Raw genomic sequence first — 15,806 nt, 5'->3', positions numbered from 1 at the left:
AAAGCCCGCACACAGCAACAAAGACCCAACACAGCCAAAAATAAATAAATAAAATAAATACATTTATAAAAAAGAAAAAAAGGATCCTATAATAAAAGAAGTTTCTCTTTTAAAAAGCAGTGATGGACTTCCCTGGTGGCACAGTGGTTGAGAGTCCGCCTGCCGATGCAGGGGACACGGGTTCGTGCCCTGGTCCGGGAAGATCCCACATGCTGCGGAGTGGCTGGGCCTGTGAGCCATGGCCGCTGAGCCTGCACGTCCAGAGCCTGTTCTCCGCAACGGGAGAGGCCACAACAGTGAGAGGCCGGCGTACCGCAAAAAAAAAAAAAAAAAAAAAAAAAAAACCCAGTGATGCATAGGGATTAGAGTTCTTGGGCAATGTGCAGATAAAATTAAAATGAAGTTGGTTGCTATCATCATCCTTAGTGCAATTTCCCTACAATGTTTTTTTTTCAGTATACCTGGAAATTTAAATCTGTGATCACTCTTAAATTTGTCATATCTCTTTTAAAAAAATACATCTTTATTGGATTATAATTGCTTCACAATACTGTGTTAGTTTCGGTTTCACAACAAAGAGAATCAGACATATGCATACACATGTCCCCATATCCCCTTCCTCTTGAGGCTCCCTCCCATCCTCCCTGTCCCACCCCTCTAGGTCATCGCAAAGCACCGATTTCCCTTTGCTATTCTGCGGCTTCCCACCAGCCAACTATTTTACATTTGGTAATGTATATACGCCGATGCTACTCTCACTTTGCCCCAGCTTCACCGACCCACCCCATGCTATCAAGTCCATTCTCTGTGTCTACCTCTTTATTCCTGCCCTGCAACTAGGTTCATCAGTATCAATTTTTTTTTTTTTTTTTTTTTTTGGGGTACGTGGGCCTCTCACTGTTGTGGACTCTCCCGTTGCGGAGCACAGGCTCCGGACACGCAGGCTCAGCAGCCATGGCTCACGGGCCCAGCCGCTCCGCGGCATGTGGGATCTTCCCGGACCGGGGCACAAACCCGTGTCCCCTGCATTGGCAGGCGGACTCTCAACCACTGCGCCACCAGGGAAGCTCTCAATTTTGTTTTTTAAATTCCATATATATGCGTTAGCATACAGTATTGGTTTTTCCCTTTCTGACTTACTTCACTCTGTATGACAGACTCTAGGTCCATCCACCTCACTACAAATAACTCAATTCCATTTCTTTTAATGCCTCAGTAATATTCCGTTGTATATGTGTGCCACATTTTCTTTATCCATTCATCTGTCAGTGGACATTTAAGTTGCTTCCATGTCCTGGCTATTGTAAATAATGCTTCAATGAACATTGTGGTGCATGTCTCTTTTTGAATTATGGTTTTCTCAGGGTATATGCCCAGGAGTGGGATTGCTGAGTCAAATGGTAGCTCTATTTTTACTTTTTTAAGGAACCTCCATACTGTTCTCCATAGTGTTTGTATCAATTTACATTCCCAACAGGGCAAGATGATTCCCTTTTCTCCACACTCTTTCCAGCACTTATTTTTTCTAGCTTTTTTTGATAATGGCCATTCTGAGCAGTATGAGGTGATACCTCATTGTAGTTTTGATTTGCATTTCCCTAATAATTAGTGATGTTGAGTATCTCTTCGTGTGCCTCTTGGCCATGTGCATGTCTTCCTTGGTGAAATGTCTATTTAGGTCTTCCACCCATTTTTTAACTGGATTGTTTGTTTATTTGATATTGAGCTCCATGAGCTGTTTGTATATTTTGGAGATTAATCCTTTGTCTGTTGTTTCATTTGCAAGTATTATCTCCCATTCTGAAGGTTGTCTTTTTGTCTTGTTTATGGTTTCCTTTGTTGTTCAGAAGCTTTTAATTTTCATTAGGTCTCATTTGTTATTTTTGTTTTTATTTTTGTTACTCTAGGAGGTGGGTCAAAAAAGATCTTTTATAGTGTCTGGTCTTACATTTAAGTCTTTAATCCATTTGGAGTTTATTTTTGTGTATGGTGTTAGGTAGTGTTCTAATTTCATTCTTTTACATGTAGCTGTCCAGTTTTCCCAGCACCATTTGTTGAAGAGGCTGTCTTTTCTCCATTGTATGTTCTTGCCACTTTTGTTGTAAATTAGGTGTCCATATGTGTATGGGTTTACCACTGGGCATTCTATCCTGTACCATTGATCTATATTTCTTTTTTTGTGCCAGGACCATACTGTTTTAATTACTGTAGCTTTGTGGCATAGTTTGAAGTCAGGGAGCCTGATTCCTCCAACTCTGTTTTTCTTTCTCAAGATTGCTTTGGCTATTCAGGGTCTTTTGTGTTTCCATACGAATTGTAAGATTTTTTTGTTCTAATTCTGTGAAGAATGCCATTGGTAGTTTGATAGGGATTGCATTGAATCTGTAGATTGCTTTGGGTAATAGAGTCATATTCACAATATTGATTCTTCCAATCCAGGAACATGGAATATTTCTCCATCTGTTTATGTCATCTTTGATTTCTTTCATCAGTGTTCTATAGTTTTCTGAGTACAAGTTTTTTGCCTTCTTAGAAAGGTTTATTCCTAGGTATTTTATCCCTTTGTTGCAATGGTAAATGGGAGTGTTTCTTTAATTTCGCTTTCTGATTTTTCATTGTGGGTGTATAGGAATGCCAGAGATTTCTGTGCATTAATTTGGTATTCTGCAACCTTACCAAATTCATTGATTTCTAGTAGTTTTCTGGTGGAATCTTTAGGATTTTCTATGTAAAGTATCATGTCATCTGCAAAAAGTGACAGTTTTACTTCTTCTTTTCCAATTTGTATTCCTTTTATTTATATTCCTTCTCTGATTTCCATGGCTAGGACTTCCCAAACTATGTTGAATAAGAGTGGCAAGAGTGGACATCCTTGTCTTGTTCCTGATCCTAGTGGAAATGCTTTCAGTTTTTCACCATTGAGTATAATGCTTGCTGCAGGTTTGTCATATATGGCCTTTATTATGTTGAGGTAGGCTCCCTCTATGCCCACTTTCTGGAGAGTGTTTATCATAAATTGGTGTGGAATTTTGTCAAAAGCTTTTTCTACATCTATTGAGATGATCATATGGTTTTTTTTCCTTAATTTGTTAATGTGGTGTATCACAATGATTGATTTGCGTATATTGGTGAATCCTTGTGTCCCTGCGATAAATCCCACTTGATCATGGTGTATGATTCTTTTAATGTGCTGTTGGATTTTGTTTGCTGGTATTTTGTTCAGGATTTTAGCATCTATGTTTATCAGTGATATTGGTCTAGAATTTTCTTTTTTGTGATATCTTTTACTGGTTTTGGTATCAGGGTGGTGGTGGCTTTGTAGAATGAATTGGGGAGTGTTTCTCCCTCTGCAATTTTTTGGAAGAGTTTGAGAAGGATTGGTGTTATCTTTTCTCTAAATGTTTGATAGAATTCACCTGTGAAGCCATCTGGTCCTGGAGTTTTGTTTGTTGGAAGATTTCTAATTACGGTTTCAATATCATTACTTGTGATAGGTCTGTTTATATTTTCTAATTCTTGCTGTTCAGTCTTGGAAAATTGTACCTTTCCAAGAATTTGTCCATTTCTTCATGGTCATCCATTTTATTGGCATATAGTTGTTTGTAGTAGTCTCTTATAATCCTTTTTATTTCTGCAGTGTCAGTTGTGATTTCTCCCTTTTCATTTCTAATTTTATTGATTTGCGTCCACTCCCTTTGTTTCTTGATGAGTCTGGCTAAGAGTTTATCAATTTTGTTTACCCTCTCAAAGAACCAGCTTTTAGTTTCATTGATCATTGCTATTGTTTTCTTCGTTTCTATTTTATTTATTTCTGCTCTGATCTTTATGATTTCTTTCCTTCTACTGACTTTGGGTTTTCTTTGTTCTTCTTTCTCGAGCTGTTTTAAGTGTAGGGTTAGATTGTTTACTTGAGATTTTTCTTGTTTCTTGAGATGAGACTGAATTGTTATAAACTTCCTTCTTAGAATTGCTTTAGTTGCATCCCATAGGTTTTGGGTAATTGTGTTTCTGCTGTCATTTGTTTCTATGTATTTTTTAATTTCTTCTTTGATTTCTCAGTGATCTCTTGGATATTTTGTAGCACATGTTTAGCCTCTATGTATTTGTGTTTTTTTACTGTAATTGATTTCCAATCTCATAGTGTTCTGGTCAGAAAAGATGCATGATATGATTTCAATTTTCTTAAATTTACCAAGGCTTGACTTGTGACCCAAGATGTGATGTATCCTGGAGAATGTTCTATGTGCACTTGAGAAGAAAGTGTATTCTGCCACTTTTGGGTGGACTGTTCTATAAATATCAATTAGATCCATCTGGTCTATTGTATCATTTAAAGCTTGTGTTTCTGTATTTATTTTCTGTTTGGATGATCTGTCCATTGGTGTAAGTGGGGTGTTAAAGTCCCCTACTATTATTGTGTTACTGTTGATTTCTCCTTTCATTGTTGTTAGCATTTTCCTTGTGTATTGATGTGCTCCTATGTCGGGTGCATAAACATTTATAATTGTTATATCTTCTTCTTGGATTGATCCTTTGATCATTATATCTTGTCCTTCCTTATCTCTTGTAATAATCTTTATTTTAAAGCCTATTTTATCTTATACGAGTATTGCTACTCCAGCATTATTCTGATTTCAATTTGCATGGAATATCTTTTTCCATCCCTTCACTTTCAGTCTGTATGTGTCCCTGGATCTGAAGTGGGTCTCTTACAGACAGCATATATATGGGTTTTGTTTTTGTATCCATTCAACCAGTCTGTGTCTTTTGTTTGGGGCATTTAATCCATTTACATTCAAGGTTATCATCGATATGTGTGTTCCTATTACCATTTTCTTAATTGTTCTGGGTTTGTTTTTTTGGGTCTTTTTCTTCTCTTGTGTTTTCTGCTTAGAGAAGTTTCTTTAGCATTTGTTGTAAATGTTGTAAAGCTGGTTTGGTGGTGCTGAATCCTGTTAGCTTTTGCTTGTCTGAAAAGCTTTTGACTTCTCCATAGAATCTGAATGAGATCGTTGCTGGGTAGAGTAATCTTGCTTGTAGGTTTTTCTCTTTCATCACTTTAAGTATATCCTACCACTCCCTTCTGGCCTGCAGAGTTTCTGCTGAAAAATCAGCTGATAACCTTATGGGGATTCCTTTGTATGTTATTTTTTGTTTTTCCCTTGCTGCTTTTAATATTTTTTCTTTGAATTTAATTTTTGTTAGTTTGATTAATACATGTCTTGTGTTTTTCCTAGGGTTTATCCTGTATAGTACTCTCTGTGCTTCCTGGACTTGGGTGACTATTTCCTTTCCCATGTTAGGGAAGTTTTCCACTATAATCCCTTCAAATATTTTCTCAGACCCTTTCTTTTTCTCTTCTTCTTCTGAGATCCCTACAATTCGAATGTTGGTGCATTTACTATTGTCCCATATGTCTCTGAGATTGTCTTCAATTCTTTTCATTCTTTTTTCTGCTCCTTGGCAGTTATTTCCACCATTTTATCTTCCAGCTCACTTATTCGTTCTTCTGCCTCTGTAATTCTGTTATTGATTCCTTCTAGTGTATTTTTCATTTCCGTTATTGTGCTGTTCATCTCTGTTTGTTTGTTGTTTAGTTCTTCTAGATTCTTGTTAAACATTTCTTGTATTTTCTCAATCTGTGCTTCCATTCTATTTCTGAGATTCTGGATAATCTTTACTATCATTACTCTGAATTCTTTTTCAGGGAGATTACCTATATCCTCTTCATTTATTTGATCTTGCAGGTTTTTAACTTGCTCCTTCATCTGTGACATATTTTTTTGCCTTTTTTTTTTTGCGCGGTACGTGGGCCTCTCACTGTTGTGGCCTCTCCCGCTGCAGAGCACAGGCTCTGGACACACAGGCTCAGCAGCCATGGCTCATTATGGACCCAGCTGCTCCATGGCATGTGGGATCTTCCCGGACCGGGGCATGAACCCATGTCCCCTGCATCGGCAGGCGGACTCTCAACCACTGTGCCACCAGGGAAGCCTTTTTTTTTTTTTTTTTTTTATGTTTGGGATTGTGTTCCTGTTTTACTGGTTGTTTGGCCTGAGGCTTCCAACACTGGAACTTGTAGGCTATTGGTAGAGCTAGGTCTTGGTGCTGAGATGAGGAACTCTGTGAGACCACACTCTGATGAATATTCCCTGGATTCTGAGGTTCTCTGTTAATCCAGTGTTTTGGACTCAGAGCTCCCACTGCAGGAGCTTCCACCCGACCCCAGGCTCGTGAATCAAGATCCCACAAGCCACGTGGAGCAGCAAAAAAAAAAAAAAAGAGAATAGCAAAGTAAAAAATTAAATTAGACTAAGAACTAACAGATATGGTAGAAAGAATGTAAAAATAAAAATATAGATGAATCAACAGCCAGAATGTACAACAGCACCACAGTAGTAAAAAAGAGGAGGAAGGAAAAAAAAAAAGGCAGGGTTGGGGGGTAAGGGAGTGGGAGGGAGAAGGACTCAGCTGTGGAGAGTGGGGTCTAAACAAGGGCGAGGTTTGGGCGGTGGGCAGAGTCAATGCTCAGGACCCACAGGGCTGGAAAATGCCCTAGGGGATATAGGGGGTGGGGCTTAGGCTCAAGGAACAGAAGGGGCCCAGGCTTGCCCCACTCCTGGTCTTAGAGGACAGGGGACCTCACCTGGGAGCCCAGCAGGCTTCCTGGGCTCAAGTGGGCAGGACAAACACCATCCTCACTTCTGCTCCTCCGGTCTGGGGTCTGGGAGGGCCCCTCCTGCCTGCCTCTCCCGTTCTCCCCTAGGCCTCCCTCCTATGCCCCCAAGGACCCACATGACCTGAAGGCAGCTTTGGAGGGCAGGGGATTGGCCGGGGAGCTCAGCAGGCTCCCCAGGCTGAGTGGGCAGGGCAATCGCCCTCTCCTCTTCTCCTGCTCCTCCCACAGGGCCCCTCCCACCTACCTCTCCTGTTCTCCCTTCAGACTCCCTCCTATGACCCCATGACCCACGCAGCCTGGATGGGGCTTTGGAGGAGTGGGAAGTGGATTGGGAGCTCAGCAGCCTCCCCAGCCTGAGTGGGCCAGGCGATTGCCCTCCACTCCTCTCCTACGGTTCCTAGAGAGTCCCTCCCACCTGTCTCTCCTGATCTCCCTGGCCTCAGGGGTGTGGATCTTGTCTAGCCTCCACTTCTCCTCCCCCTTTTGTCCCCCTACATCCTACCAGTTCACTCTGGGGTTCCTCCTGTCTCCTTGGGGGTCAGAGTTCCCCGCTAGCTGCCGGCAGTCACCCTAGTTGTGGGGAGACGCTAACTCCGCATCTTCCCACACCACCATCTTGACTCCTCCCCTCTAAGTTATATCTTGAAACTAAATTATAGCTGCCCTCCAAGACTGCCTTTTCTAAGCTTGTAAATTAAAGAGACTTTTAAGAAGCTTTGCAGGGGAACCAAAGAAAACACGGGACAGGAGAAGTAGGGTGAGATGAGAGTTGTTTATCTCATGTAACTTTGATCAGTTTGCCAACCTCATATACACCTCCCTGTGCTAAGATCTCCACAGGCCAGCATCATCAGAACATAAATCATTCCCTAAAGCTTCCCTGTTTTTGGCCTCTGCTAATCTAATTCTTTTCCATTCAGCCAAGTGCACACAAAGTTTAATCACAAGGCTAGAAATATGTGGAGTAAATTCTTCAAGACTGATACTAATCCTATTAGGATATCAATTGGGCATACCAAAATTAATTGAAAATGAAAAAGAGAGATTGAGATTCTAATTTGAAGGTATTTAGAGACCACGCTTGGCCCATCCTTAGAAAACTCCCCTTTATTCTTTCCACACCACCTCCCACTGCAAATTACATACTTAAACCAACTGGAAACAGAATGGGCTAAATCATATGTAAATCATTCTGAGGTTCAGCCTGTACTATCATAGAGTGTAGCTTCTCAAACTTTAACGTGCACACGAATCATTTGAGGATCTTGTTAACATGCTGATTCTGATTCAGTAGGACTGGTGAGGGGCCCAAGGTTCTGCATTTCTAATATGCCTCCAGGTGATGCTCCTGGTCTGATTCACAGAAGACATTTTGAATAGCAAAGTTTTAAAGTAGAGTATCATTTGCTTTCCAAAATTGTGACCTGTCTGTCATATTCCAAAGACTATTCCACATTGCTCATGTTGACTGGTAACTTGATGGCTGGCTATATATAAATATATATATCAAAGAATGTCCTAAAAGTTGTACTAATTATGAGTTTTAACAAACATCACAAATACTATAATATGCATTACTTGGCTAAAATGGAAAAACCCAGAATGTGACTAATCAGAAATGATAAATGATATCTGTATTTTATAATAAATTATTTATATTTTGCACTTCTGTCATAGTTGAAATTATATTGATAGTGTAATTTCTAACATATGAGCTAGTGACTTTTTAATGACATTTGTAAAACAATCAAATTTAAGAGGTTTTCCCTTAAATTATGACACTCTCATGTCACTTTTTATTCTGAATTCATTAAGCACATTAAGTTTAATTGTCTGAAAAAGAGATGCTGAAGGCATTAAATTTTTTTTGTTTTGCCATCAACAATTACTTATATTTTATCCTTTTATTTCCCATAGAGAGACAAATATGTTTTCCTTTCTTTCACAAAAGGAAAAGTCAAATGATGGTCAAATGCATTGCTCCAAAAGCATAATACAGAAAATGCTTATTGTACTGATTTATACTTAATTAAAATATATTTTACTTTTAAAAATTAAAGCAAATATGGTATAGAGAGAAGTATTTAAATATACCTTCCTTTTTTCCCCCTGAATTGTGTTTCTTGAGCTATTCCTTCCCAATTTTTAAACAAAACTTTTTAAGGTTTTATTTATTAACCACTCATGCTGTATAATATATAATGCCAAGAAATCACATCAAAATATTATGCTAACCTTCAAAGATGTGGCTGTGACCACTTTCAGGTGACATCTTGTCAAAAGGTGTTTCCTCACCTTTCTTGTCTGAATCTTTCACAGAATCATCGGACTGGCTCCCAGGCTGACTCTTAAATGTTGGTGAATACAAATTTCTCTCAATTTCCACTTCCTGTTAGAAGACATTAAAGGGATGTGTGTTAAAGCTATCAGTGGGAAACAGATGTGGTTTTTAGGGGGTTTAGAAGGCGGGAGTGAGGGAGGGAGGAGGTTTCTATGAGTGATGCTTTCCAATATGCTTCGGGTAAAACGTTGATAACTTAGCCAAGAATGGCAAACACATATCTGATGCTTAGTTTACTTTTCTGCCACAGGTTCCACTTCTGAATTAGCTTTTCTTTCATGTGGCGTTTTTTGCTCTCATAAAAGAGAGAAAGTGGAAATAAGAGTCAAAATACAACATAATATAAGTTAATAGATGCAACTTCCTAAGGCCTGAGAAATGTCCATAAGGGATTTCAAAAAATAGCTATATATCAACATTATATGCTTAAGACAGAAGGAAATGAGTTTTTCTTTAATGTCATGCTCATCCTATGGTGATAAACTTAGTAATTACAGAGCTCCCAAACCTATTCAGCTACCATACAAAAGTACAGTTTGGCAGTTCATAGAGATTATGAAATTACTTCTTTGAGACAGTAATTCAAAATTGGAGAGAGAAAAGTTTCCCAATGGAAAAAAGTATAAAGGATATTTCGAATACAGGGAGTCTAGTGTTTCTTGTTTTATAAATTAATACAATCCAATAAAACAAACCAATCAATCAGACTAATTATTTTGAATAAAAAATTTTGAAAAATAAGTAAATTAGCCAAGACAACTTGAGAAGCAAAGTGTATTTTTTTTAAATCAAGTAATATATTGAAAAAGGTTTTAATAGCTACTCACAAGTTTTATATTTTTGTACATGAGGTGGTATTTTCTAAACAACAACCATTCAGACAAAGATGTGATAAATTGCTCTTCACTTTTGTTACATTTTAAATACACTGGCATGAATGAGTCAAGTTTGAGAGACAGCTAAAAACTCTAAAACATTTCTTAGAGTAGGTATATTTCCTGTATCTATGATATGGTTAGAAAGGCAATGCTTTCAGATAAATAACCTCTTAACTTCTTAGCATGTTTATGTTTTCTAATTTTCACACACAGAATATATATATATATATACAGATACTACATACATAATATATATACTACATACATACAATATATAATTAGAAAATATTGGAATGTGTTTAATCATCTCATCTTTAAATATCCCCCCCACCCCCAGTATATGATATATACTATCTTTACTGTGAATGTTTAACTGGAACTAAAAACATTTACAGGAGTAAAACAAAGGAAAAGAAGTTTCCATTTTTTTCAAGGCATTGCCTTTAACATTTGTGTTTCCAACTATTAGCAAAAACCCAAAGGTTCATAACAGCAGTTTGCTTTATGTTGTCAAGATACAGTGTCAGACAAGCCACGGCATGTGGCATGAGCTCCTGAGCTAGTGGACGAGCACAGAATTCCCAACTCAGTTCAGTCTGGTGTCCTCTCCCACTGTCACACGAAGTGACTCTATGAAATGGATGCGATATGTTTATTTGCTCTTGTTTCAGCAATTTAATCCAATTCCTAGCACTGGCAAAAATAAACTAAGTTAAATAAAGAAAAAATCAAGATGCCTCAAAAAGTAGTGATTCTTGTTCAGAAAATTTTTGTTTTGACAAAGGGCGGAATGCTGAACATGGTCCACGAACTTGATAGATAATGTGAAAGTATCGTCTCTCTGTTTCATATAGAAACATGAAATGTGATTTGGTAAAATCATTTAAGCAAATTTCAGGCAGTGATGACACTAACTTATGCTATATTGATATTCTCAACTCCGAATTCACAACTATCAAAAGTACCTCACATATTGAGGCAGTAAGGGGCCCCGCAGACAATCCACAAACGAAAATAGTAGACCCATTTCTACTCCTTGATCATCAGATCCAAGTCAGTCTGTGGCAAGTTCCTTAGCACCCTGGCAAGTGGTAAGAAGGGGCCTGTGTAGAAAAGAACTTCTTAGATAAGGTTGAATTGAGCTATCTCTAATCAAAGCAATGATCTGCTTTAAAATCTTTTAATCTGTTTTATGCACTGTGCTTCTACAAAAGATTTACTCTGAGTGAAAATCTACAGGCTTAAACAAATGCACCCAACACCACTTTAGAGGGGAAAAACACCACAGCTTTTGATTATGAGAAACCTGGATTCAAGCCTTCCCTTCACTACTTATTAGCTGCGTGACTTTCTTCAGGTCACTTGATACATCTGGGACTAAGTTTTCTCGTATGTTATAGGAAGAGATTTAGTCAGTGAACATCTAACCTCCAACAATCAACCATTCGTAGTGCAATTTCATTTGAAATTAAATAAAACAAAATAAAGGAGTATGATTCATTTGTTGTAGCTTCCAGTCTAGTAAGGGAGACAAAGCGTAGTAAAGCACATAAATAAATGTAAATATGTAACTATGTACAGATTACGGAGGAGAGATACATACACTCTGAGCACCTAAAATAGAGGAATTAGCCTAGTGAGAAAAGTCATAAAAAGCCACCCTGGGGAAAAGATCTTCAGCTGATATTTGAAGGATAAATATCCTACATTGGCAAAATCTACTCTAGAGGTAGGCTGAGCTTTTCACGCTGCAGACCTGATTCTGTCATGTGTGCAAATGTACACACTCACACACACACACAAATGGCTGAAAATTCTTCAGTAACTCCTCACTCAGCTAAGATCATAATAGTTTGTATGTCCCTTCACTGGCACCACTGACATTTTGAACCAGATAATTCTTTCTTGTGAGGGGCCTATTCTGTACATTGTAGGATGTTTAGCAGCCTTCCTCCTTTTTGCCCGCTAGATGCTAGTAACGCTGCCCCCTAGCTGTGACCATTAAGGTGTGTTCAGACATTGTCAAATCTCCGGTGGGGAGCAAAGTCACCCTTGGTTGAGAGCCACTGCTCAAGAGCTGGATGGACTGGAGGAAGGTCAATATGTACATGAGAAGATCAATTATGAGAGTATGGTAGTGCTCCAGGCAAGCAACGACAAAGAGTGGTGATAGAAATAAAGAGAAGTGAACTAAATTGAAAGCTATTTAGGATGTAAAACTGACAAGACTGGATAATGGGCTGAATCTGAGGTTTGAGAAAGACAGAGAATTTCATTTTTCTTTCTGGCGTACACAGCTAACTGAGTCGTGGTATGATTAAGTAATGTCAGAGCACCAGAAGAAGCCTGATTTGGGAGAAAGGAAAGACCATGAATTGGGTACCAAGATGTTCAAAAGACATTGGATTGGTAGTCCTGGAGCTCAGTGGAGAGGTCTTAACTGAACAAGTAATTTGTGAGTCATCTGAGTTATAGTGGTTGGTAATTGAAACAGGAGGTGTGAATGAAGCTGCTTCAAGTGTGATGAGGAAAATGTCCAGAGCCAAGCCTTGAGAAATGCTGACATTTAATATGATGGCAGAGGAGCAAAAGCAAACAAGAAGAAGGATGGAAGAAAATTAGAAGCGAAGAATATTGTTAACAATATTTAATTCTTACTGAGAGTAGAAATTAGATAGGAACTTAAATATAATATATCCTTTGAGTTTAGCAACATGCATATAACCTGTAGAGCAAAACTGTTTTGGTGGAAGTAAAAAGACTGGAAGGCAGATCGAACTGGTGAAGGGTTGACTGACAGATAGCGGGTGAAGATAATTTCTTGAATAGTTTAGTGTTAAAGTGAAGGGGAGAAATAGAGCAGTAATTTGAGAGACGTGTTTTGCTTATGTTGGTGGTAAAGAGAGAGACTTGCATATGTTGAAAAGTCAATTGAAGGGATTAGTGAGTTGGAGAGGTTGGCTGCGCTGAGGAGAGAAGGAAAAATCAATGATGTAAAATCCCTAAGAGGGGCAAGAAGATGGCATCCAAAGCGCAGAATCAAATATAACACAAAGATAGGAGAACATAAAGCATTCTGGTTGTCACTGATGGGAAGGAAGGTGAAGTTACCATAGATATAGGTGATTTGTATGCTTGGAAGCTTGAAGACAGGGACATACCAATCTGAAATTGTCTGTTTTCTCTGTTAGGATGTGAGGTCTGAAGAAACTGGGAGGAGTATTGGGAAGACAGTGAAGAAAGTTTAATTTCATTGCTGTGGGGTATGGGAAGTGAGATGAGCAGACAGAAATGGCCATGCCTAATGCAGCACTGGGTGCCCATTTGAGGTTAGTAATGTCAAGTTTACAGGGCTATTGTTAGGTGTTATTGAGTGAATTTGTCTGAAATTTCTCCACAGTTCTACTTTAGACAATGAGAAAGTGGATAGCTGCTGACTTCAGCCAGATAGATAGAGGTTTTGTGAGGAAAAAATAAAAAGAAAATGGTTATTGTAGGGTAGTCTAAGGTGTGGGAGGGGAGAGGCATTAGGGAATTTAGGTTACCATCAAGAGAAATAAGAGAGCGATTGAAATGATACACCACGGCATGCAAGATGGATCGAAAGGGAAGAAAGTAAAGGAACGGTGGATCAGAAGACAGAAAAAGAATCAACACACTCACTCTTGGTGAGTTTAAAGAACACTTGTATGTACTGTGAATACTTGGCAAAGCAAATTGGAAAGAAAGGCAAATGAGCTGTTCGCTTTACTGATTTGGGAAGTAGAACAGTTACAGTCGCTAGGATCCATTTGTGACCATAAAAATGGAAGCTAAAGTGGAGTAGAGGAAAAAGTTGTTAGATAAGAGGAAAGCTAGGAACTCAGAGGCTATGATATCTCAGGTTAATGGAAGGGCTTGGAAGGCTGAGAAAGACTGTAAGTTAAGTCTCAGCCTCCCTGGTAAGCGAGGGAACCTTAACTGAAATTTAATAAATAACAGTGATGAAGGGGGACAAGATGGTACACCTGACTGCCATGAGCCTCAGATGATCACAGTTTTTAACAAGAGAGTGGGAGAGCAGTGGCCAGAAAGAACAATGGCCTCAAAATACACAAGGAGGATTCAAGGATGATGGTTTTTCAAGGGAGAGTCCTGCTCCTGTTAAGGCAAGGAAGTAGAAAAAGCATTTGTGGAAGAGGTTGAGGGTAGAGAGGAGGTTGCTGATGATGGACAAGTAGCTCCAGAAGCACTGGTGCAAGCTCTGGTTTAAATAATACCCAAATAAATAAAATCTCTCAATAATGTTTATAATCTTTTCTAGCTTTAAAACACCTTGAAACCAGGAAAGACATGGAAAATAGGAGAAATTTAAGCTTAAAAGAGAATGAAAACCTTTTTTTTTACATACATTTATTTCTTTAACATGATATATAATTATTATCTTAGAAGATAAAATATGTATATTTAAAAGTGTCAGAATGGAAAATGCCAACTTTTAATCACAATCTAGCACCTACTCCCCAAGAGAACACGGAGCTATATAAGATCACCTAAAATGGTCAGAACATCTTCCCAGGCATTTCAAAGGAAAGTGGTTTGCCTTATTACTTTGTATTTTTTCCTCTCAGTATGGGTTCATGAGTGACAAGGTCACTGAGGTGGGAGGGGGTGGAAGGTGAGCAGGGACTAATAAAATGAGAATGTTTGGACTTGTCTATATTTAAAGTGCTGAGCTAGCTCATGTACATTCCCGACTCAGTGGGTTCTTGCCTTTAGAGAAATAAAAAGGAAGTTTTATGCCGACATAAAGAAAAGGCCAGAAAGAAAGGGAAATTATCAAAATACAAGAGACAAGTGAAGAAACCTCCGCATGATGAATTCTGCTAACTTGAGGGAAAAGGAGAACTCCAATCACGGCTTGAAGACTTCATGAGTGAACAATTCTCCTGAAGGTTTATAATCCCTTTTTCCCAACCCCTTTCCTGGAAGGTTTTACCTTCTCCCTCTGTGTATTTTTTCTTTTTTAATTAATTAATTAATTAATTAATTTTTGTCTGCGTTGGGCTTTGTTGTTGTGCACGGGCTTTCTCTAGTTGCGCGAGCGGGGGCTACTCTTTGCTGTGGTACGTGGGCTTCTCATTGTCGTGGCTTCTCTTGTTGCGGGCTCTAGGTGCGCAGGCTTCAGTAGTTGTGGCACGTGGGCTCAGTACTTGTGGATCCCGGGCTCTAGAGTGCAGGTTCAGTAGTTGTGGTGCACAGGCTTAGTTGCTCCGCAGCACGTGGGATCTTCCCCGGCCAGGGCTCAAACCTGCGTCCCTTGCATTGGCAGGCAGATTCTTAACCACTGTGCCACGACGGAAGCCCCAGCCCCCCGTATTAAAAATATCATTTCCCTCGTAACACAACTCAGTGCAGCCTTCTCTACGAAGTTCCTTCAGTCACTCCATTCCACAGCATCTTTCATCCATTCAACATACTTTTGAACATTTATTATGTCTCAAGCACTGTTCTAGGCACTGTGAATACAAAGATGATTAAGATGCAGGTTGGGTCCTCAAGAAGCTCATAGTCTAGTGACAGAGAAAGTACATCAATTGACCCTTGTAACACAAAAAAGAGTGTGTAATGATAAGGAAATTCAGGCATCCTGGACAGACAGAGAGAGAATTTCTTTAAGATGTGGTCAGAGCGAGCTGACCCATATACCACGCACACACAAAAAAAAGGTTATGTCAGAGCTGATTCATGGACTGAAGTTGAATTCCATCCTGTAGGTAACAGGAATCCTTGAAAGTGAATGAAATAGGGGTAACAAGATTAAATTCATACTTTAGATAGATATCTGTCAAGTATATGAAAAATATATAATGATGGAATAAGATGACTATCTTATATAGTAAGTATAATAAGGAGCTTATTAAAATTT

At 38.9% G+C, this 15,806-nt stretch overlaps 1 protein-coding gene across 2 annotated transcripts in view; it reads right to left on the bottom strand.

Moving 5' to 3' along the window:
* The window catches only part of XIRP2 (xin actin binding repeat containing 2), a 308,823-nt gene that overhangs the window by 103,590 nt on the left and 189,427 nt on the right, over positions 1 to 15,806 (bottom strand). For both annotated transcript variants that reach the window (XM_065880384.1, XM_065880385.1), the window contains exon 2: positions 8,915 to 9,068. In XM_065880384.1, coding sequence (XP_065736456.1) covers positions 8,915 to 9,068 — 154 coding nt within the window. The remainder of the gene's footprint in view (positions 1 to 8,914; positions 9,069 to 15,806) is intronic.

This window comes from Phocoena phocoena, chromosome 7 (genome assembly GCF_963924675.1).
Source record: "Phocoena phocoena chromosome 7, mPhoPho1.1, whole genome shotgun sequence".
In the NCBI taxonomy this organism is placed as follows: Eukaryota; Metazoa; Chordata; class Mammalia; order Artiodactyla; family Phocoenidae; genus Phocoena; species Phocoena phocoena.
Note: the sequence above shows the minus strand (reverse complement) of the source record. Positions and strands in the feature narration are given on the sequence as shown.